Below are 22532 nucleotides of genomic sequence, written 5' to 3'. Positions count from 1 at the left end.
TTAAGTACACGAGGGACAACCAGTTTTATGATTGGGTAATACATTTGTATGCATAAATATATGTAACCATTGAACTAAAATTCGAGTGTATTAGTTTTTTAATCATCATTATATCGTTTTATGTCTTTTGTTACACACTAAAACAATGAAAACAAATTTTACAGAATATTTATGAAAATTATTGATCAAGGATACTAATGGGCATGAAATTACCTCATTGTTCTGCATGGATACCTACTAGGGAAGTCATTTGTCATCAAACACGATTGACGGCACGTGCTGGACTTTGTGCGTGTCTCGTCCCATCTCCGGATCAACACTGCGGATCCTCTTCTGAAAATCTTTGCTCATTCGTGAGACATCCAACTCTTGTAGGCGATGGACAAACTGTAATCCCTCCGGCAGCATTTCCAATCTTCCGCAATTTGCAAGAACCAAAGTCGAAAGCTTAGGCATAGCTCCATCTTCCACTGTCCACTTCTCTAACGCATGCAAATTCAGGAGTTCCAGAATTTTGAGTTCGAGGAAGCTGGATGAAGAACAGACCATTGCTTTCCCCACAAATGCATCATCCAAGACTAGCACACGCAGTTTAGGAAGTTTCTCCAGTGTTGTCATTGGATCTTCTATAAGTTCTGAACCAATGAATATAATCTTAGTGAGATTCTGAGAAAATTTATAGTGCATTGGCATTCGACATAAGTGCCCCTCCATGCAGAGGACTCCGAGAGACTGACATGCCAAAACTTTTCTGAAAACAGAATGTCTTTCTTCTGTATAGCAATCAAAGTCTCTTATCTCAAGGGATGTTTCAAGATTTGAGTTCATTATCATGCATTTGATGATGGATTCGATGTCCTCAAGATTTCCGGCAACATTTGCAGCTAAGAACTGAAGTTTAGGCATTTTCAGGAGATCATCGACGTTGACCATCCACGTGTTGAAGTTTGTGATTGTCTCGAGCTCTGTCAAGCCGTGAAGTCTTATTTTTCCGGCATCTGGTGTTTCAAACAGGAGTGGAAAATAGAGGTGCTTTAGGTTTCTCATCTTCCATAACACATTCGGGATGATCATTTTAGTCGATTCTTGCACTCTTAAATCAAGAATGATCAAGAATCTCAAGTTGCCAATCGATGATGGTAACTCTGCCAAAACACAATCTCTAAAACTCAAGTACCTCAGATGGACTGCTGCTGCTATACCGTACGGTAATATCGTTAGATCAAAGTTGAATCCATTGAAATCCAAGATCCTGAGATATTTGAACATGGTCAACCTGGACAATTCTCTAGGCCAGACCTGCTTCTTTTTTGCACTGAATAGGAGGACTCGGACATGCATCTTTTCTTCATCTGTTAAAGGCAAAACACATCCTTCTTCACATTCATCAAAATTGATTGCAACTCGATGCGTTCTACACTCTGACAAAGAAGAAAATGAATCCGGCACCAGCTGACCTCCACGTACAAAATCCACAACCTTGAAAAAGCATTCATGCTTATTCTTCAACAATGATAGGTCCCGCATGAGCTCATTAAGCTGGCAATATTGAAATCTTGTGATAGTTCGCGCATCCCTTTCATGATGCAGCTCAACCATACTTCGGTCAGCTAGTTTCGTCACATAGCTTTGCACAACATCCGCTAGTCTTTCTCCTCTTTGAAGGCGCTTCAATGATACAAGCTTGTCAGCCAACCACAAAAGGTACAATTTCTCCAGTTGGATATGTTGATAATCTTGTAAAACTCCCATATAAAGGAAACATAGTTTTAGAATATACGGCAAGTCATCATAACTTGACGTTAAAACTTCTAGCGATGCTTGTATTTCCGGAAATTCTAGTCTTTCCCGAAATGTAGAGCAGAGCCTTTGATTTACAGTCTCCTCCCACTCCTCCAATGTATGCTTTGTTGCCATTGATTTTATGAAGTGAACAATGCTCATCGGCAGGCCTCCACAGAAATCAACTATTTTCTTTCCCAGCTCCCCCTCAATTCCACGGACCAAAAAGTCTGCAAACGTAATAACACTTCAGATGAAGTTACATGAAAATGTAACAACCAAATCTTTACAGAAGCTATAATTTCTCAAGCATATCAAACTCTTAGCACTTCACAGTACTTCACACCATATTAAAAATACATATGCTATGTCCAAGAACAATCAATAACAATAGTGTCATGATTACTATCGTACTATCTCGGGGTAAAATTGGATTTTCATTTATACCAACGGCACCAAACTCTGTTAAGATAATTAATAATTAGGTCTAATAACAAATAAATATAGGAACTGATGTAATTTTCTAAACTTGAGGTGGTCAATGTGTAATTAGACCAAAGCTAATTTCTCTTTTTTGTTTTAGTATAAAACTGAAAATTATACTAACCCACTCTGACCTTTCGTCTATCTTCTACACTGTTGCAAGCCGTTATCTCACGCTGTTCTTGCGTGTATATATTAAATAATCAAACTAAATTAATATATTACAATAAGTAATATTAATTTTCATTCAATTTTTTTTATTAATATTAACAAACTCGTTGAATATTTGCTAACGAATAGACCTATTTGTTAGATGGAAGCAAATTTTAAGAATACTAGATATAATTTTCAAACCACAAAAAATTTACGTATAATTACACCCAACAATAAAAGAAGAGAGTATAATTAATTCTAAAATAAAAGCATTACTATAAAAAATTGTACAAGTAGGTAATGTGTGCCACCATATCTTATGTTAAGAAATTGAGCATACCCGGAACGTTCTTCAAGAGTAGTTGGTATCCTTCATCGTCGGTTAACCTCCTGAGGTGGACGCATCTCGGTGCCGTCGTATGAGCAACTTCCGCTACTTGTTTCGACCGTGTTGTTATCAATATTTTGCTCCGTCGCATACTGGTCCTTGGAAGGATAGGCTCCAGGAATTCCAAATCATCCATCGACGAGATCTCATCCAACACAAGTAATGTCCTCAATTTATCTAGATGAGAGAAAATCAATCTGCCCAACTGTTCCGCAAACATCTCCTCTACTGAGGTCGTCAGTAGACTTTTAGCAATCTGTTCCATAATTTCCCTCCGAGATTTCTTTGACACATTAACCCAGATTCTTGTAGGATACTGGTACTGTATTTCGGGAGCTTCGAACAGCTGCTGGGCAAGTATGGTCTTGCCTATACCAGCCGCACCGCTTATGGAAACAACCTGGCACAGGTCGTTGTCCGGAAGCAAATATGGAAGCAGTACTTCCATCTCTTTCTCTCTTCTAACAAACTCAAAGGGCCGTCTGTATGCTACGTTCCTTGACGTGAGATTCTCTGCGGGAGCAAGAGCATAAGAATAGTGTTCTACGTATTGTTGATATGTACGTTGGACAGATACAAGCCTCTGGTGAATATCTAGCAATGCTGCTTTCTTCGGAGAGCAAGACCATGTTCTGCACAAAAACATCAGGACGCTTTTTCCAGCTATTCTTCCTCGAGAGTAGTCCTCCTGATCAGGGTCTGTTGCTCCGGCCTTGATGATGGAGGCCTCCACATGATTCTCAAACATGTAACTAACCTCTCTAATTTCCCTCGCCAATTTACTCAACCCTTCCTGATTTAAATTTTGATGGTTTTGAGAGAGTTGTTCAAACACCAGCAGCTTTTCTCGTATTCGGGAGGTCTCCTTGTTGTGTTGTAGTCCGGGACGCACATCGAGCAGTTCGAGAAACTGGGAAACAGCGAAAGCCACAGACTCGGCCATTCTGATGTGATGTTCACACACTAATTTTCAAGGGAACTTGAGGCCGATCACTGAAAGAAACCGCGCCTGAAATCTGTAGTCAAGAAAGAAGTTAAACGACAGAAGTAAGGAAAGAAATTGGATGTAAGAAACTAGGCGGCTGGAAACGAGACAAGCAAATTTTTTACTCATCATATATACTTGATGAAGGTACAACATGTGAACATCATCCCGGAAAATACAACTAATTGCAAATAAACAAATGCCTTCTATAAAAAAAATAATAAATATTTTTATGTATTTTTTAAATGCAGCGATTTATATATTTTTTATACAAGTGGATAATTTTTTAATTTGAATTCAGAAACAAGTAACTATTTTTTATTAATATATTAATTAAATAATTTAATATTTTAATTTTTAAAAGGTACAATTTTATATTCAGATTTAATAAAAAAAGTTAATACAATAATTTAAATTTAAATTAAAAATAGTATAAATAATAAAAGAAATATATGGGATCATATTATTTATCCCCATAAACATTACTTTGACACCCCCTCCACCTTTTGGTAATTACAGAATACCGCTAAGGGCATTTTTGCATTGAAAGATTAAGTTAAAGTTTGATCAAGTCAACAACGGTATTTTGGGGTTTTAAAAGCTGTCAGGGGTGGTTTCTGTAATTTTTGAAAAGACAGTGATGGTTTGTATAAAAAAATAATAAATAAAGTAGTATAAATATAATTATCCCTTAAGAAAAAAACAGTACGTACGTACATGTTTCTGAAAAAAAAAATTATTAAGCACAATTTGTTCTTAACCATAATAGCATCAACAAACAAATATATATATATATATATATATATACACTAGTAGTTGAATGTGTGGTTATTATACATTTTGTCAAATTAAATAAAAAATAATGAAAGTAAAATAAATAAGTGATCTACTCATTTGTATGTAAATGTGTATTTGGAAACACATGTGTACATTAGTTAACATGCACATAACAAATTAAACTACGTTTATAACACTTTTAAAATATTAAAACTAAAAATATAAAGTTAATAAATAATTTTAAAGATTGGGGATAATTACTTTCTCGTCCCTTGAAGTTCGATGTATACATAACCTCTGTATAATTTGAAAAATTATATCTAGTATTTCTGATATTTTTGCTTTCGTCTAACAAATTAAATGAGTCACTCAGCTAGTCAAAATTCGTCGAATTTTTGAATATTAACAAAGAATGGGACAAAAATCCATATTTTATCTCCAATTAACTTATTATTAATTTATAGCATGTCAAATAAATATTTTTATGATTAAATTATTCTTATATATTTTCTTATGATAATGCATGTGAGGGGGTATATTTTCACTATTATAAGAGTAATTTAGCCAGAATATACTTGGGCGAACAATAAGTCAGTAACAAGTCAATTGATAATAAATATTAATTTTTATCTAATTTTTTTATTAATATTAACAAATTTAGTAAATTTAACTGACAAAAGAACTTATTTATTAAATAAAATCCAACATTAAAAGTACTAAATATAATTTTTTAAATTATAGAATATTTATTTTTAATTACACCAAACCTTTAAAAATTATAATTATCCCAAAAAATTATAAAATGACTAGTAGAGTTTAACAAATCTAGTCAACCCCGTGTTCGAGATTCGTTTGGTTTAATGAACTATTATTAGTTTTAGCTAATCCACTGATCTGAACATGAACCATTACCAATTCTAATTAAAATAAAGTTATCAATCATATAGCAATTCTACTTTGTACTCGATCCGCTCGAATTTGAAACAATTATATGGTAAGCGTAATATACTTATTATTTGATTGGTGTACAGTTTAGAAAAATTGACCAATCATATAACAAATATATACACTTGCTATGTTATTGATTTGATTTGACCAAATCTAATTCGGGCAAGAATTTTTCATATTATATTATCTTTCCATTGTTTCTATTTTTCTTACTTTTTGTCATTTTCTTACAGCCCTTTTCCAGGAGAATTAATTAATGACTCCAGAATAGTTTTTAGATCTGGTAAGAAAAGTCTTGGTCTACTTTCTCCAATAGTTTTTAAATATGTAGGGGACAGCCATTTGCATTAGTTAATTAGCTTAAGTATGAGGGTCTAAAACAAAAAAACTTTTGTCTACAATATTAATAGCTACTACTAAAAATTATAATAAATAATTATTATTAATCATGATGAAATAAATCGATACAAAAAAATTAATATTTTTATTATGAAAAAATTATTTGTCACAATTAAGAGTTATGGTAAAAATATTTACCATGATTTTTTAATCAAATATCGTTACGTGACCGTCAGTCAATGACTATTTGCTATAATTATTTATTATTAATTATGGTAACTAATTATAATTAAATATTATATTTCTTGCAGCAGTATACACACATTTGATAAATAAATGATATACAAGCATTTTGATTAATTAGTACACGACTCCCAAAAAAAAAGTTATTACATACAAAATAAATCATACCACGGCTTGAAAATTATAACAAATCAATATTATCTACTATGATCAAATAAAATTGATGTGCCAAGCTACCGACATAAGTTTTTATCACAATTAATCAACATTTATTATGTTTTCACATATGGTCAAAATATTAGACATGATTTTTAATTGTAGCTAATGTTTCGGCATTGTTTACAAAATTGATGGGCTAAATGTAGTGATTGTGCAATTAATTAATTAATATTCATCATAATTTTTTATTTTAATTATAATAATTAATCAAAATAAAAAGTCAAATTTCTTCTGGTCACCTAAATTGGTTTGATTATTTTAATATTAATAAAAAAAATTGACTCAAATGATATCCACCACTTGCAATTGTGGATAGCACGAAAATTGAAAAGAAAAAAGAGAATTCGGGTGAATGTCCACGGCTCATCGTATTCTATTATATATGTTATTTTAGTTATATTTTTTTATTAATATTTAAATAATTAATCCCACCTAAACTAGTCGATGAAAGATCTAAGATGCACGCAACAATATTAACCCCAAATTAAGTGTAAAATTTAAATGTTACCATTCTGTCTGAACTATGTGAAAAAAGAGAAATATTTATCTAAATCATATCTAAATGCCCTGGAAATTAATTAGGGTAAATTATATTTTATTATTTGAATTATATTAATTTTTATATTTTATTATTTAATTTCTTTTTTACTAATTTATCATTTTAATTTTGTGAAATTTACATTTTGTTATATATGATCGTTTTCTGATAAATTTTTCTTTTTGAAAAACATCACAAACAAAGTATAAAAACGATCATATTGGACAAAATATAAATTTATCAAATTAAAATAATAAATTGACCCGAAAAACTTTAGATAAAAAGTTGAACATATTTTCGGATGTCACACTATAATTTAGCCTATACGTTGAATGTAATTTATTCGGAATTGATCCACACTGAACACATAATTCAACACAAAACCATACGAAGAATCTTACTCAAGATTGATTGGACTAATTAACCTAGCTGAGCTGACCATATTGATATGGTATGTGGGTAGACGACCCATATGGTCGGAAATGGATGAAGCCAATTTCCCTTCGGACACCGGAGATCTGGAGGCTAAACTTGCGCATCTCAAGGAAGCTTTTGACAGGCATGAGCAGGCCATGGAAGCATTCCACCAAACTCAAACCCAATCCATCCAAGACTTGAGCAGCCAAGTTCACGCCCTCACCTTGAAGATGGAAACTAGCAGTGGATCATCTAACGCAGCGGCGTTGCCCCGGATCGAGTTTCCTAGGTTCTGCGGTCAAGATTTCAGAGGCTGGTCTTATAAGTGCAACCAATTCTTCCAGCTTTACAGGACGATTCCCGACGACTCTAAGGTGAAACTTGCATCAATTCACCTGGAAGGCGAAGCTCTCCGCTGGCATACAAAGTTCATGGCGGCGAGAGATTCAAAATCTGTGGTGAAATGGGAGGAGTACGTACAAGAGATAGAAATTAGATTCGGGGAGCCCATCCCTGAATCTGGTGCAAAGGAGAGTGAACCAACGCCTTTGATTGAAACGAGAAAGCCCCGTCGCAGGATATGTCGGAACCAAGAACCCAAGAAATCTCAACCGAGGTTTGGGTTTGGTCCGATATATTTTAATAAAGGCGATTCCTCAGCTAAAGACAAGGCTTGGCAGGTTGTGCTAGAGAACAGCCCCGGCAGACCATCTGAAACAGAAGAAATTTACGTTTCTGAAATTAGACGAATAGAAAAATCAGCGAGAGATTGTTATGCTGATGGGGCAGCTGATTACTTGACAGGATCTCAGTTTCGGCGGATGATGATAATTGATGGCTGTTTCTTCCTCCAACTGGCGTTGTATGTACTCGGTGGACCACAGCAACTCGGGTATCCTCCTGATCATACCATATTTGGTAAGACAAGTAAAAGTCCAAGATTTAGGGATGTCAAGGATTGGATAGAGGCCATGTTTTTTATCGGGAACCAAATTCCGCTAGTGGTGCTCAAGAAGCTATTGAAGCAAAGCTACTTCCAGAAAGTGATAAAGGAAGGGAAATGGGAGCAGCCCTCAGAGCTTTCTAGGAAGGCCTTGTACGAGTTGCTATTGTTGCCTGAAGTAGAAGTTCTTAGGCCGAGAGCCTGGAGAGCGGTGAACGGGCTTTGGGGAAAGGTTTTTGCGTCAAGGATGCATTGGCTGCAGCAGCAACAGCCTACTGATTTGCTCCATGGCCTCCAATTGCTGGTTCTTGGGCCAGAACTCGATCAGAAAGACGAAGAAGAGGAAGAAGAAGACGATAATGACGAGCAAGAAAATCAAGACTTGGAAGCTCAACATGAGCAAGCCAATTCTTCGGATGCCATAGATGAGACGATGTCATCATCTGCCACTGATTTGACACAAGCAGGGGTACATTTCTGGCTTTCCCCAGGGATTGGCAGCCGAGGGATTCATTTCACGAATACTATGTTCCTTTGCCATGGATATCCCATTCTTCACTTGCCTCCAATCTTGATGGAAGATGATACAGAGCTGATGTTTCAGTGTCTAAGAAACTACGAAATGAGCCAGAAATTGGACGTGAATAAAAGGGAGGTCTGCTCTTTCCTTCGGTTCATGAGTGAGTTAATCAGGACGCCCGATGATGCCAAGCTCATTACCGATAAAGGGATCATTCAGGGGAAAGTTAAGCGTAAGCATAAACTGCCTGGGATCTTAAGAGGGCTGGCTTCCAGGGACACCTACAATCAGAATCTTCGCATTGTGAAGCTAAAGATTAGTGATTATTCGCCACCGATATGGAAGAAGTATTGGCACATTATTAGTTTCGCGTTTGTTATAACAGTGCTGCAAACTGTCTACACAATTCTCCCCTATTACAAGAGCAACTAGTCATAATCATAGTTCTGAATCTTTTCATCCTCTGTGCTCTTAAATATTTGATGTCATTGATGAATACATAGAATGAGAAGATTTATGGCTTAGTTTCCTTGCCTGTTTGTCGCCATCTAGCTAGCACGGTTACATTCATTTCAAAAACGGGTTAGATGCAATTTTACCCCAATGTTAAGGGAAACGAGCAATTTATCCCCATGTGAAAAATAAAGCTGCAATTTACCCCCTTAGATTGTGTTATAGAAAATAAAGTAAAATGCCCCCGATGCATTTTGTGAATTACATGCGCCTTTTTTTTATTTTTTTATTTAAAATTTAAAATGACATTTACCCTTATTTAAAGACGGTTGGATCTTGATTTCAATCTAAGGTTCAAGTTTAACTAATAGATCAATGGACTAAATTTAATCTTATTTGAATCAATATTTTAGATTTAACTAAGTAATATTTAAAATATATATATGCTTATATAATAATATATATTTAAATATATCTAAAATACATATTTACATAAAAAGAGAGAGAGAGAGAGATGGTGCCGGTGGGGAGGAGGGAAGTGGCAACGGTGGGTTGGGGAGGAAGGGAAAGGGGAGACAGGTTAAGTAAATTGACTTCTTACTGATTTATTACAGGTCAAATAAATTGTCAATTGATTATAAATATTAATTTTCATTCACTTGTTTTGTTAATATTAACAAATTTGATGAATTTTGTTAAACTGGGAGTTAGATAAAAGCAGATCTCATATATGCTAAATGCAATTTCTCAAACCACAAGCAATTCATGTGTAAGTCCATCAAACTTGGGTCTAATTAATTATCCCTCTAATTTATATTAAATACTGTTCCGACGAGCTTTCCGTTGCTTTACACTTTAAATAGGCGTGAAATACATAAAATCTGGGTCCAGGCTCGTTTGCTTACTCGAAGTTTCATGTTTACCGGGTCCAATAGAATCTGGATAAATTCATGTAGTCTTTTATTGAGATGTATTAATTTTTGTAATTGTTGAAAAAATTACCCTAATTTAATAATTATTAAAAAGAGGTTGTCTTATTCTTACACATTGGAAATATTATCATGAAACTTATGGCTATTGTACTCATTAATTATTTAAAAATGTATACTTCATTTTTGCACATATACAAACAAGTCAAGTATTGCTTTAAGCTTCTTTAGTCTATCACCTGAACTTTTTTATTATTGTACTCACTAATAATGTAAATAATATTATTATTGAGAATATTAGTCTGAATTTTGTGATTATTGACATTATTATTTAAATAATATTATTATTGAGAATATTAGTCTGATTGTGTGATTGTTGATATTATTATGTAAATAATATCATTATTGGGAATATTGGTCTAATTTTGTGATTATTGATATCATTATGTAAATAATATTATTATTAGAAAAATTAGCCTAATATTGCGTAAATAATAATATTAATGAAAAAAACAAGAATTACATGAACTAGCCTAATTATACAATAAATTGCACATCTATACAATAAATTTCACAAAAAATTTTAACAATATGAGCAAAATACACAAGAATTGCTTAAGTTACAGAACTATACAATAAATTTCACAAATAATTACACTATTCAATAAATTACACAACTCTTCAATAAATTTTCAAAAATTATACAATTATACAATAAATTTTCGAAATTTACACAAATTACATAAAAATTACAGAAAAATATTATAATTTCAAAAATATATTTTAATTTCAAAAAAGATATATTATATTTTGAGAAATTTTTATAATTTCAGAAAATTATATTTTAATTTCAGTGTAAAATACATATTTTCAGAAACTTTTATAATTTCAAAAAATATATTATATTTTGAGAAATAATTTCTGAAACTATTTTTTAAGAAACTGTTTTTGAAAATAGTTTCAGAAATTTTTTCACTAACTTTTAACTGAAAAAATTTTCAGAAAAATGGGTGGGAAGATATTTTTGAAAATATTTTCAAAAGTATATCAAAAAAAGAAGGGCGAGAAAAAAAAAAAAAAGAAAAGAAAACTCACCGAGAGGCTAATGGGCGAAGAGTCAAACGGACCGAGGAAGCGGACGACGGGAGACGAATGGGAGAAGAGAGAAGAGAGAGAGAGAAAACGAGGGGGAGTGATCGAGGGAGAGAAGAAAAAATATGCTAATATCATATAATTATATTTATCAACACTTAATATTAAAATAGAACAATTAAAATAAAATAACATTCTATTTGTAGGTAAAATTTAAATTTATGACCTTAAAGTTATAAGACCACAATTTTGTGAATCGAGCTAAACCACATGATCCACTACCTTTTGAATTTTTCTTACAGAGGAAATTGATTTTGTATGATAGGCATATATGTTTTATTTTCCCATTGTTTCTATTTTTCTTTCTTAATCATTTTCTTACAGCCCTTTTGGTGAAGAACTAATTAATGACTCCACTATAGTTTTAGATTGAGTAAGAAAAGTGTTGGTCTACTTTCTTAATTAGTTGAACAGTATCAATTCTCTAATTAATAATCATCTTGGGATTCTAATTAATTAATATATATATATATATATATATATATGCGCCTTGGGAAGTCTGATCTGTAATATAATCTTAAATATATAGGGGATGAAAGAAAAATATTTGCCTACAATAGTAATGATTATGGCTAAAAATTTAAAGGTGTGAAAGTTCGGTTAAACCGATCATTTTCAATATTTTGTTTTTTAAATTTTGATTTTTTGTTTCGGTTCTTGGTGATTGAATTGAACCGAATTTTTTTTTTATTATTTAAATTATATTAAAATATATTGTTATATATTATATAGTAATATTAATATAATATAAAATAAATACATTACATATTTGGATATTGAATATTGTAGTTGTACTATTAAATTTGAATTTAAATGAAATGAATGGATTGTTATTGTGTTCTTTTCTTTTCATTTGAAACATTGAATTGTATTCATAAATATTCTTTTCATGATATATTTTATTTATTAAATTTTGATATTTTGATACATGTATTTTTTTCAATAAAATTAATTATATATATTATTAAAGAAAAAAATGATTTTTTGATTTTTTTAACCAAAAAACCAAACCAAACATTTTCGGTTTTTAAAACCACTCGAATCAAATTTTTGGTTAACCGAAAATTAAATTTGGTTCGCCAAAATTCACATCCCTACTAAAAATCGTAATAAATAAATATTATTAACCATGAAATAAAATTAATAAAAAATTTTTTTTTTAATATTTTCATCATAAAAAAATTATTTATCACAATTAAAAATTTGTTGTTGTTATTCTTTTTTTGGTGATGAATTTTAGGACATCTTGTTTGCGCCTGCTAATCGGGACGGATATTTTCCGCCCAAAAAATCCACAATTAATAATCTTTTTTTAGTGTCTATTCAACTTCGACTTTGGTTATATTTTTAGTCAATAATTTGTATTATATTAATGTTATATCTTAATTAGTTAATAGATTCAAACTAAATACTTAGTAAATTAACAGTAATTGATGAATCAATTACATCACCTTATAAAATTCTTTTGATTTATCATAATTATCGATCTTTGATTAAATGACTATGTACGATCTGAATCATCCTTCATACTCCATCAAAACCATACGTATCTGTGAAACTAATTAATAGTAATTCAGAGTGAATAACAATTTATGTCCAAATGATATTGTAAATAAACAAATTATTCCTTATATAAATAGAATAACAATTTACGTCCTTAACACATAAGAGAGTTGCTTGCACTTTTTCCTAGTAATTTAGTCCAGAAAATATGCGGATTCAATTGTAAACATAAATCAATTAGAATAAATTTGTGCAGCTTTTGATTAGTAAACAGTTATATCTAAATCAATAATTATCCATACTTGTCTAACTTCTACAAGTAGTCATCAAAACTTGAAAGGCCAGGAGAAAACAGCGCTTCCTCATCTGGTGCCCAACAATTGAAATCTTGGACGCATGAGGATTTGTCTACCATAAATGGCTCACTCCAGAAACCGTCGTGGAATCCAAAGGTTGACTCTGACAAACGGGCAAAATCCCCCGAATAGAAAAATAAAGAATCCGACCCTGAAAATATTTCAGAGCAGTTTTGTTCGTCGGATGAATCTGAATCCCACTTGACAGCACCAGAAACCACAGTTTCGGAGCTTGACGACTCCAGAATGTACATATCAGAGGACACCTGATCATCAGGTTTATCATCACAACTACTGCGGGCAAAAGCTTTTCCGCAACTTGTGTTGCAATGAGTGATTTCTGAAGATTGCTCCTCCTGGAAAATTCCAGCCTGCCCGCCTGATTTATTAGCTTTTCTACCGCGCGTCTCAAAATGTGTGTGCCAGTAGTTTTTGATCTCATTATCGCTTCTGCCGGGCAATTTCGCTGCAATAGCAGACCACCTGGAAATCACAAATGAGCTTAATATACAATCAATTTCAGTTGCTTTCTCCATCTAGTAACATTACACACGAAATTGCTGAGTTCTACACAGGAAACATTCGTCCATGATTATGAACTGTAAATCATACTTGTTTCCAAGTTCATCGTGAAGCTTCACGATCAGATCTTGTTCTTCTTTGGTGTAACTCCCACGTTTTAGGCCTGGTTTCAGGTAATTCAGCCAGCGCAATCTGCAACTCTTCCCACATCTGTCTAAACCTGGAAAACATATTGCAGAATAATCATTCGTGTTGTAATAAATATATAAATGAATACATAGATGTGGACTAGCTAATGATCGGTGTATTTCGTACCAGCAAACCTGGGCAGTAATCGCCAGTTCCAGTGGCCGTATCTTAGAATATAAGCTCTCAACTTGTTGTCTTCTTCTTCACTCCATGCGCCTTTTCTCAGTCCCTTCTCGTCAACACGAGCAGCCCTCACCATTTTCAGTACACCACCTAATTTCCTTATCTAAGTCCAATCTCAGATCAGTTTACTCCACACCCTACGTTTGAAATGAGCCCACTCTTACTTATATAGTAGAACCGCAAGTAGGAAGCAACATAGGAACCGGAGTGTCCTAATCTATATTATGCTTATTCAACACCCATGCGCTTGAAACTTGAAAGGGACTTGAAAATATTGAGAAAAATGGAAGGAACAAAGAGACTTCTTATTTGTCCACGTGCTTATCTTGGCTTTCTAAATGATAGGAAGTTCTAATCCAATCCCAATCATATATGAACCAATTAAATAATAGATATAATATGTTTGTCGTGTATAATTAGTGTACGATCCAAAAAATGACTAATTGCATGAAAATTGTATTATAGTTTTTATCTGATTTGTTTTATTTGGTCAACTTGGTTTAGATAAGATTTTTTCCTAAATTGTATATATGAGAGTTATACTTAATTATACATTAGAGTTTTCTAGAAATACAAAATTATATTTTTTCAAAAAATTTTAAAATTATATCTGCACCCTCTTTGAGAATTTTCCATGTTTCGTGTTGGTTAGTGTTTGGACGAAAAATGCTAACCTTAGTAAAAAATTTCAAAAACACTCAATTTTATCCTTCATTTAGCATTCCGTATAATTTATTAACTAAGATACATTAATAATATTTTTATACTTATAAAGGATAATTGTAATATATAAAGTTAAAGATATTGTTTTCGAACTATTGTTATTGGATAAAAATAGCGGTTATTGTATAAAAAAGCTAACTATATTGTTAGTAACTGATGCCTAAAATAAAAAAATTTATGTAACTTGTTTGCTGATATTAATATTTTTCATTCGAACTCTCACAAATTGATACAGTTGTTAATGGAGAATTTTTATGAAGATTGTAATTGTTATTCGGAAATCTTTTTAATGAAGATATAATTTCATATTTTTAGAAGTGTAATTAATTCTATTTTTTGATATGTTTAATAAAAGTAACTTTTTTATATTGTCACCTCAATTGAAAAACGCAATTTTAGTCCTGTAATTTATGGGGATGACATTTTTAATCCTGCATAAATTGATTTTTGTAATTTAGTCCAATAAATTTAAAATTTTGACAATTTTCATCATTTTCTGACTAATTTGGCTGGAATACTGCATGTGACTTGCACATGACCAAATTAAATTGCAATGTTAGTCTGGTAATTTAGGGGTGTTGGCATTTTTAATCCTATAATTTGAAATAGTTGATATTTTTGGTCCTGCATGAATTTATTTACAGGGCCAAAATTACACGTAAATTGAAATTTTCAACCAATCAAAAGGACTAAAATTATCAAAATTAATTATGAAATTACATGACTAAATCGCGAAAAGCAATTATATTGAACAAAAAATACCACTACTCTTAAATTACAGGATTAAAATTGATTTTCCCCACTCCAATTAGTAGCAACAAGAAATGTCCAACATACAGGTATTTACATATTTCTTGCAAGTATAGTAGGTGGTCAATTTTATTTTTGGGGTTTCTTTCTTTTATTTTCGATAATGGGGCATGATGCTGACGTATGTAAGAATTGAGTTGTCTTATGTCATCTTATATTGCAATCAAGTCTCATGTCATCGTATATTGCAATCAAGTGTGAACCCAAAATTGTAGTTCCCTAGACAAAATATTTAAGAAAAGACAAAATAGTTCACACTTCACATGATCTTTTCTTAAACTTATTATTTTTGAGTATTTGATCACATAAAATAGATTATAATATATTCACATAAAATTTGATGGACTTTGTATCTATAAAGTTATTTTTTTAAATAAAACGATCAATTATTATTTATCAAAATAAATTAATTACAATAATTTCCTTTAAATATCAATATTTGACAAAAATTACTACAACAATCAATACCCTAATCCGTTACAACCAACATCAATTAAAGTGACAAGGCCTACTATTTAATAGAAACAACTACCCACATATAAGGTTGGTCTTAAACTCATGATCTTTAATGTTATGGGCCTCAATTTCGCCAATTAAACTAATTTTCATTGACCCATAATATCAAACTTAATCATTGTATTACTATCTAGAAATAATGAATTTTTAGTTCTCTATTTTTGTTCACATGTTTAGCCATGAATAAATCTATGCTGTTAGCTTTGACTAGAAATTTTTTACTATTAGTTATAATATAAATGGCTTTTGCTAAAAATTATAGTAAATAAATATTATTAATCATGAATAAATAAAATTAATGCAAAAAAATATTTTCCATGATTAAAAGTCATGCTAAAATTATTTATCATGAATTTTAGCAATGACAAATATTTTATCCATTCTCGTAAAAACCACAGTCTAATAACCGTTGCTTGATTCATGGTCAATAACTATTTATTGCGACTATTTATTATAAGTAAGTCATAATTAAATGCTACATTCCTAGTAGTGTTACAAAATATTAATAGAAACAATAATAATAATTCATAGATCTTGGAAGGAAAATGATAAAGCTGTCTAGACCGCATAAACAGGGGTTTGTTTCTATTTAGGATAATTGAAACAAATTTAAGAAAACAACAAACAGCATGACCTAAAGCATCAATAAAAGGGTTAATTACAAAATCTCTTCTCAAAATTAATATAATTACACACCATACCCTTTCCTTTTTTTTTCTTTTTCTTTTTTATTTTCCCAACACTTAATTATATGATACCCTCTAACGTCTTCGATGACAAGTGATTATGTTATAAAAGAATTTCTCTATATATCCTTAGTATCAAATTTAAAGGACTATATCAAAAAAAATAAAAGTTATAAAAGGGTCCATTGTTAAATAATATTATTTCTATTATTTACAATCCAATTTAATAGTATGTTATTTTATGTCCTCATCTCCAGTAACATTAATTACAGATATTAAATACTAAAACGAGGCCTGACGATATCATTTATTATATCCTGATCATCAGTACGAACGTTATACATAAATAAAATTTTATTCAATACAAAAAATAGAAATAATTCTTGAATATATGCATGTGCATTCACAGCTTGGAGAACATGTTCGGCGCACCCCTCCATCATTTTTTATTCGGTTTGATTAATCGAAATGCACATACCTACTTGTAATTAACAATTAATTTGATAACAATTTGTTCAGAACAAGTATTTTCATAAAATTATTTGATTTTCTTTTATTTTTTTATTTTCAAGAACTGATACATGTTTGTAATTTTAACATCTATACCGACAAGGTTTAGTATAGTTTACGAAATCCAATTCTCATCACTACGAGGTTGTGGTTTGAAAAATGTAAGCTTTAGTATATGTATGTGTGCCAGCAATTCATTTTTTCCAAACATTTTAGTATTTGATAATTTAATCCACGTACGGATCATGTAAGATTAAATGACTATCCATTTAAAAAGTTTGAAATGTTGCAGGATATAAAATTTTATATGTAATTTTTTTTTATTTTTATAAATGAATTGCAATGAAAATTAAATTCAGAACTACTTATTTGATCTGACTTTAAAACTATATTAAATAATCACTGTATAAACAAATTTAAATTATTACATATAAAAGAATCATATAACATTAATACTACAAATCAACAAATCAATTTAAAAAAGAAAAAAATTCAATAGTTCAACTACTGTGATAACAAACAAATTAATGCCATATCTAAAAACATATATCCAAATTAATGCCATTTCAATGAATTATGAGATTTAATTTATACTTTATACTTTCATTCATATTATAAGTATCTGTCTTATTCTCTGTGCTTTTATTATGAATAGTATCTGTATTATTCTTTGTGCTCTTATTATGAATTATAGAGCCCATTGTTCATTGCCAAAAATAATTATCTAGCCAATTGAACTTGCAAATTCGTAATTGTTTGTTTAGTTCAATAATTAGTGGTAACACATTGTAATTTATCATATCGTGGTGGGAGATTATGTTATTGGGAATACACAATCTAACTTAAATAAATCCTCATAGTAATTTATTGGTTAGCATTGGGTCTTTATAGTTTTTAATGCTATTGGTAAATAAAATTTTAAAAACATTCTAAAAATTATTTACTAATTAATGATTTAGTCAACGGACACATGGAGCATTTCAGAAACCATTTCAGGATCAGAAATTTTCATCACGACGACAGATGTAATTCAACTATGATAAGTAAGTAGAAACAAACAAAAAAAAAGTGAAAATACACATATATTTGGTCTCTTTGTTTACGTCCGCCACTGAAAACACCACTTCCCGTCTGACTTGCATGTGTTAAGCATGCCGTCAGCGTTCGTCCTGAGCTAGGATCAAACTCTCCATAAAATTCATAGTTGCATTACTTATAGCTTTCTTGTTTGTAGACAAAGTGGATTCGGAATTGTCTTTCGCATAATTTGTATCCATGCGCTTCATATTCGCCCGGAGTTCGCCGTCCAAAAATATAGCCATCCCTCCCCCTCACGTCAAGCGTTTGTTGCGAAAGAAATAATTTACACAACAGGTAATAATAAATTAAGATAAATATAATTGTTTTCTTATTCATCTACTATTAATTAATTCATTAAAATCTTCATTAATTCACTATTGAAATATATTTAATTAACGTTTACAAAATTCTCAAGAAATACATTTTCAAAGACCCAATAACTTTTCAAGGTTACTTAAAGATCATAAGGAAAAAAGAAAATTTTCATCCTAATTCGTTTTCAGTTCCTAAATATATTGAAATTCTTTTTTAGTCTTTTAATTTTCAAAATATTAACAGTTTTGGTCCTTAGACCTAATTAATGACTATTTTGCCCTTATAAAAAATATATATAGTCCAACTATCTTTTCCTTATCCCAACATGCTTTCAGAAAGGAAATTAAATCTTCATAAATTCATACATTTTTTTGACCGTCTTATTCCCAAGTATTCCAAATCCTCGGTATTCCTGGATAGTGTACTTGAAAAAAGTCTGTAAAATCGAGGACTTGGAAGACCCGGGGAATAAGGCAGTCAAAGAAAGGTATCTCTAGAAGAATTATAACATTTAACTACGATTAATTATCATAGTTAATAACAAATAGTTGTAGCAAATATTTATTGACCAAGCCATGCAACGGTTGTTGGCCGTGGTTTTTGTGAGGGTGACTTTTACTCATGGCAAGTATTTTTACCATGGATCTTAATCGTGGCAAATATTTTGACCATTTTTCATAGTGGGATAAATAATTTTTTAATGGTCACTACAAGAAAGTATGATATTAATGACAAATTATCAAGTGATAATTTTAAAGTTATCATTAATAAAATATATTGAGTGACAACAACTTTTATCTTGTCACTATGTAATTATTAGTGACAAAAAATATATACAAAGTTGTCACTAAATACAATTAGTGATATATTTATAGTGACAATTTAGCGACAATATATGATAGTAACAACTATTGTTTGTTATCACTAAATCGTCACTATACATGAATCACTAATTGTATTTAGTGACAACATTGTGGACATATTTTTATCATTAATTCATGTTAATAATAATTTTTACAAAATAATAGTAATTATTAAAATTATAAAATTTCTTATTATCACAAATTAAACAGTCTTGTCATTAAATATATATAGGTAGTAACAATATTAAAATTGTCACTTGAATTTTTTGTCACTAATCTTCTGTTTTCTTGTAGCGGGTGGAAAAACTGATTTTTTACATAAGTTTTGATTAATCGTAGTTAATAGTAGTCATTTATCATTGTTTTTAGCCATAGTCATTAATATTGTAGAATATTATTTTTTTTTGGTGTACGAATTTATACAGACATAATTTTATTTTTGGAAGCATATTGAGCCTGATCATGAACATAAAAAAAAAGATAGTTAGACTATATATATATTTTCTTTGAAAGGGCAAAGTAATTATTAATTAGGTTTAAGGGTCAAAACTATGAACATTTTAAGAATTAAAAAATTAAAATAGAATTTTAATAGATCTAGAGACTAAAAATGAATTAGTCACAATATACGAGGACCATGATATAATTATCCCTAATTCCTATATAATATTGACCATGATTATAATTATCCCTAATTCCTATATAATATTGACCATCGATCTTTGCAGGTTTGACTTATCTGTATTTTTTAAAAAGAAAAGTAAAAAAAGTGGACTTATCTCTATTTTAGTACTAGAGCAATACTGTAATGCCCAAATTTCGCGGAATACTTTATTAGTTTATTTGGAAGCTTAAGTTGAAAAGTAATGATTTAAATGCAATTTTAGTTCTGTAATTCAGATTATTTTGTATTATTGCTCTTCAATTTTCTAATATATTATTTTGATTTTGTATTTTTATTTTTGCAATATCAATAATATTTTTTGTTGGAGTTCACCCTTCTCATCGATGAAAGTAAAATACGGCAAAGAAAAGAATTAAAATTGCAAAATTAAGAAAATGTCGGATCAAACTGATATAAATTCTAAAAAGTTAAAAGACGAAAATGTCAAAATAGTCTTTAACTCAAAAGTTACGCAGACTTATAACTTTTTAAAAGTGGTCGATTTTTTTTGAAAAAGTGAATAAACATAAAAATTAGGAGTGTTTAAAAGTAATAATTATAAGTAGAAATTGATACGCTTTGGGAAGAAGAAAACGGAAAAGAATGAGGAGGAGAAACATGCGAAAGGCAAACGGCATTATGATGGTTTATGTTTAATTTATTTCTTTGCGTCTATTTATTTAATTAATTTAAGAAGAATTTTGACCTGATAAATAAATTGCAATAATTTTAAAATCTTTTGAAAATATCCCATCGTCGTGTCTGAAATTGTAAAAACGGATTGTTTAAAAATATATATTAAAAATTGTAGATTAGAAACGACAGTTTTATTACTAATTAGCTCGACGCTGATTTTAATATCAATTTTTTTCGTAATTGTTAAATTATGTTATTATAGAATTGTTAGTGGTGTCGTATATATCAAAGTATTATGAAAAGAGATATTATTAATTCATAAAAATTGGTAATTGAATATATATAAAAAAAATAGTGATTGAGATAAGAATGATAATAAACTATTTTTAATGAGAATATGTATAAATAAACCTATTTTTACTTTGACCCTTATTTTAAAAATTGAAATAACAAAGAGTGAGAATGAAACCAAGCAAGGAAACCAGGGCCTCACACTTTCTTATCGCTTTCACCACATGAATGTATAGACTTATGTCACTTGTGAAATTTATTTTCATAATAACACATGTTTGTTAATTATTATTTAATTAAAATTAGTGATTTATTACAGAAAAAATTTTCCTCGAATTAAGTTTGGACGAATGAAATCAATCACAAAGCAAGTGTGTGACACTTTTTCTGTAATTCGTCACTTTTCTTAAATTGTATTCCAATCACATAAAAATTGGTCTGAATTTGATCGAACGGGTCGGACTAAAATTTCGATTGTAACAACTATAATTAACTTTGTTTCTTTCTTGTGATGTGCTGTTGGTTGAGGTTTTCCTTTATATAATGGTGCCCGGAAGGTAGACATAAAGCAGCATCCACACCATCTCTTCATCTTAGACTCCTCCAGGCCAGCCGTGTAAGCATGAGTAGTTCCGAGGAGGTAAAAGCCGCCTGCAAATGCCTGCTGGGCGTCCTTGTGCTCCTTATCTGCTTCTTCCTGAGTTTTCAGAACCACAAGCCAAAATGCTACATAACTGACTTATTTGTTCCGGCCCTCAACACATATACCAATTCCAGCACCACCAGAGCCAACACCTTTATCTTCTTCGACCTTAAGCTCGAAAACGTAATGCCTTTCAATGGCCTTCGCTACGATAACGTAAACCTGACCATCTCTTACAACTACGGTGGAGACAGGAGCGCGCTCTTTATCCCGATAGCCCGACACACGGTGCCAGGATTCTACCAAGGCATGAGGAAGACAGCCCACAAGAGAGACGTTACCACGACTCGTGGAGTGCCATGGGGGGACGCCTTTGCGGCAGTTTCCAATGGGTCGACCGCCGTTTTCCGGGTGGATTTGGCTACTAAGGTTAAGTCCAAGCAGTATTTTTGGTATGCCAAGAAGCAGAGGCTTACGGTGGGAGGTATTGTGGGCGTCGGCAGTGCAGGTTTAAAGGAAAACAACAAAGCAAATAGACTTAGATGAAAAGTTGGGAGCTTTGATTGTTTGTTTTTGTTATGTAATTTCTCCAGTTTCGCGGTTCCTTTTCCTGTTGTAGTTTGCTTTTCTTTCATGAATAAAATGACTGCGTTGTTTATGTAAATCGTTGGGATATTTTATGCTAACGCTTGATTGGATCCACGCACTGGTTGCTGATACGATGATGGATAGATTAATAATACATCGATTCAAGCACAATGAGTTTCCCATTT

At 31.1% G+C, this 22532-nt stretch overlaps 4 protein-coding genes across 4 annotated transcripts; 2 read left to right on the top strand and 2 right to left on the bottom strand.

Annotated features, from left to right (window-relative positions):
• Positions 1–69: 69 nt before the first annotated feature.
• On the bottom strand, positions 70–3884 carry LOC105171798 (putative disease resistance RPP8-like protein 2). Its single transcript, XM_011093027.3, has 2 exons — positions 2759–3884; positions 70–2012 (listed from the first exon to the last, which is right to left on the bottom strand). The coding sequence occupies exons 1-2, from the start codon at positions 3747–3749 to the stop codon at positions 247–249; spliced, it is 2757 nt and encodes a 918-aa protein (XP_011091329.1). The 5' UTR covers positions 3750–3884; the 3' UTR covers positions 70–246.
• Positions 3885–7182: 3298 nt separating this feature from the next.
• On the top strand, positions 7183–9259 carry LOC148786751 (uncharacterized). Its single transcript, XM_088885996.1, has one exon. It carries the CDS (start codon positions 7338–7340, stop codon positions 9165–9167), a length of 1830 nt encoding a protein of 609 aa, XP_088742122.1. The 5' UTR covers positions 7183–7337; the 3' UTR covers positions 9168–9259.
• A 3671-nt stretch (positions 9260–12930) lies between these two features.
• Positions 12931–14155, bottom strand: LOC105171796 (transcription factor MYB58-like). The gene is made up of 3 exons (XM_011093026.3): positions 13966–14155; positions 13741–13870; positions 12931–13611 (listed from the first exon to the last, which is right to left on the bottom strand). The coding sequence occupies exons 1-3, from the start codon at positions 14096–14098 to the stop codon at positions 13086–13088; spliced, it is 789 nt and encodes a 262-aa protein (XP_011091328.1). The 5' UTR covers positions 14099–14155; the 3' UTR covers positions 12931–13085.
• A 7583-nt stretch (positions 14156–21738) lies between these two features.
• LOC105171795 (protein NDR1) lies at positions 21739–22305 on the top strand. The gene has a single exon (XM_011093025.1). The coding sequence runs from the start codon at positions 21739–21741 to the stop codon at positions 22303–22305; it is 567 nt and encodes a 188-aa protein (XP_011091327.1).
• The last annotated feature ends 227 nt before the right edge of the window (positions 22306–22532 follow it).

This window comes from Sesamum indicum, linkage group LG10 (assembly GCF_026168435.1).
Source record: "Sesamum indicum cultivar Baizhima isolate 11 linkage group LG10, ASM2616843v1, whole genome shotgun sequence".
Taxonomy (NCBI): Eukaryota; Viridiplantae; Streptophyta; class Magnoliopsida; order Lamiales; family Pedaliaceae; genus Sesamum; species Sesamum indicum.
This window is presented reverse-complemented; position numbering and strand designations above follow the sequence as displayed.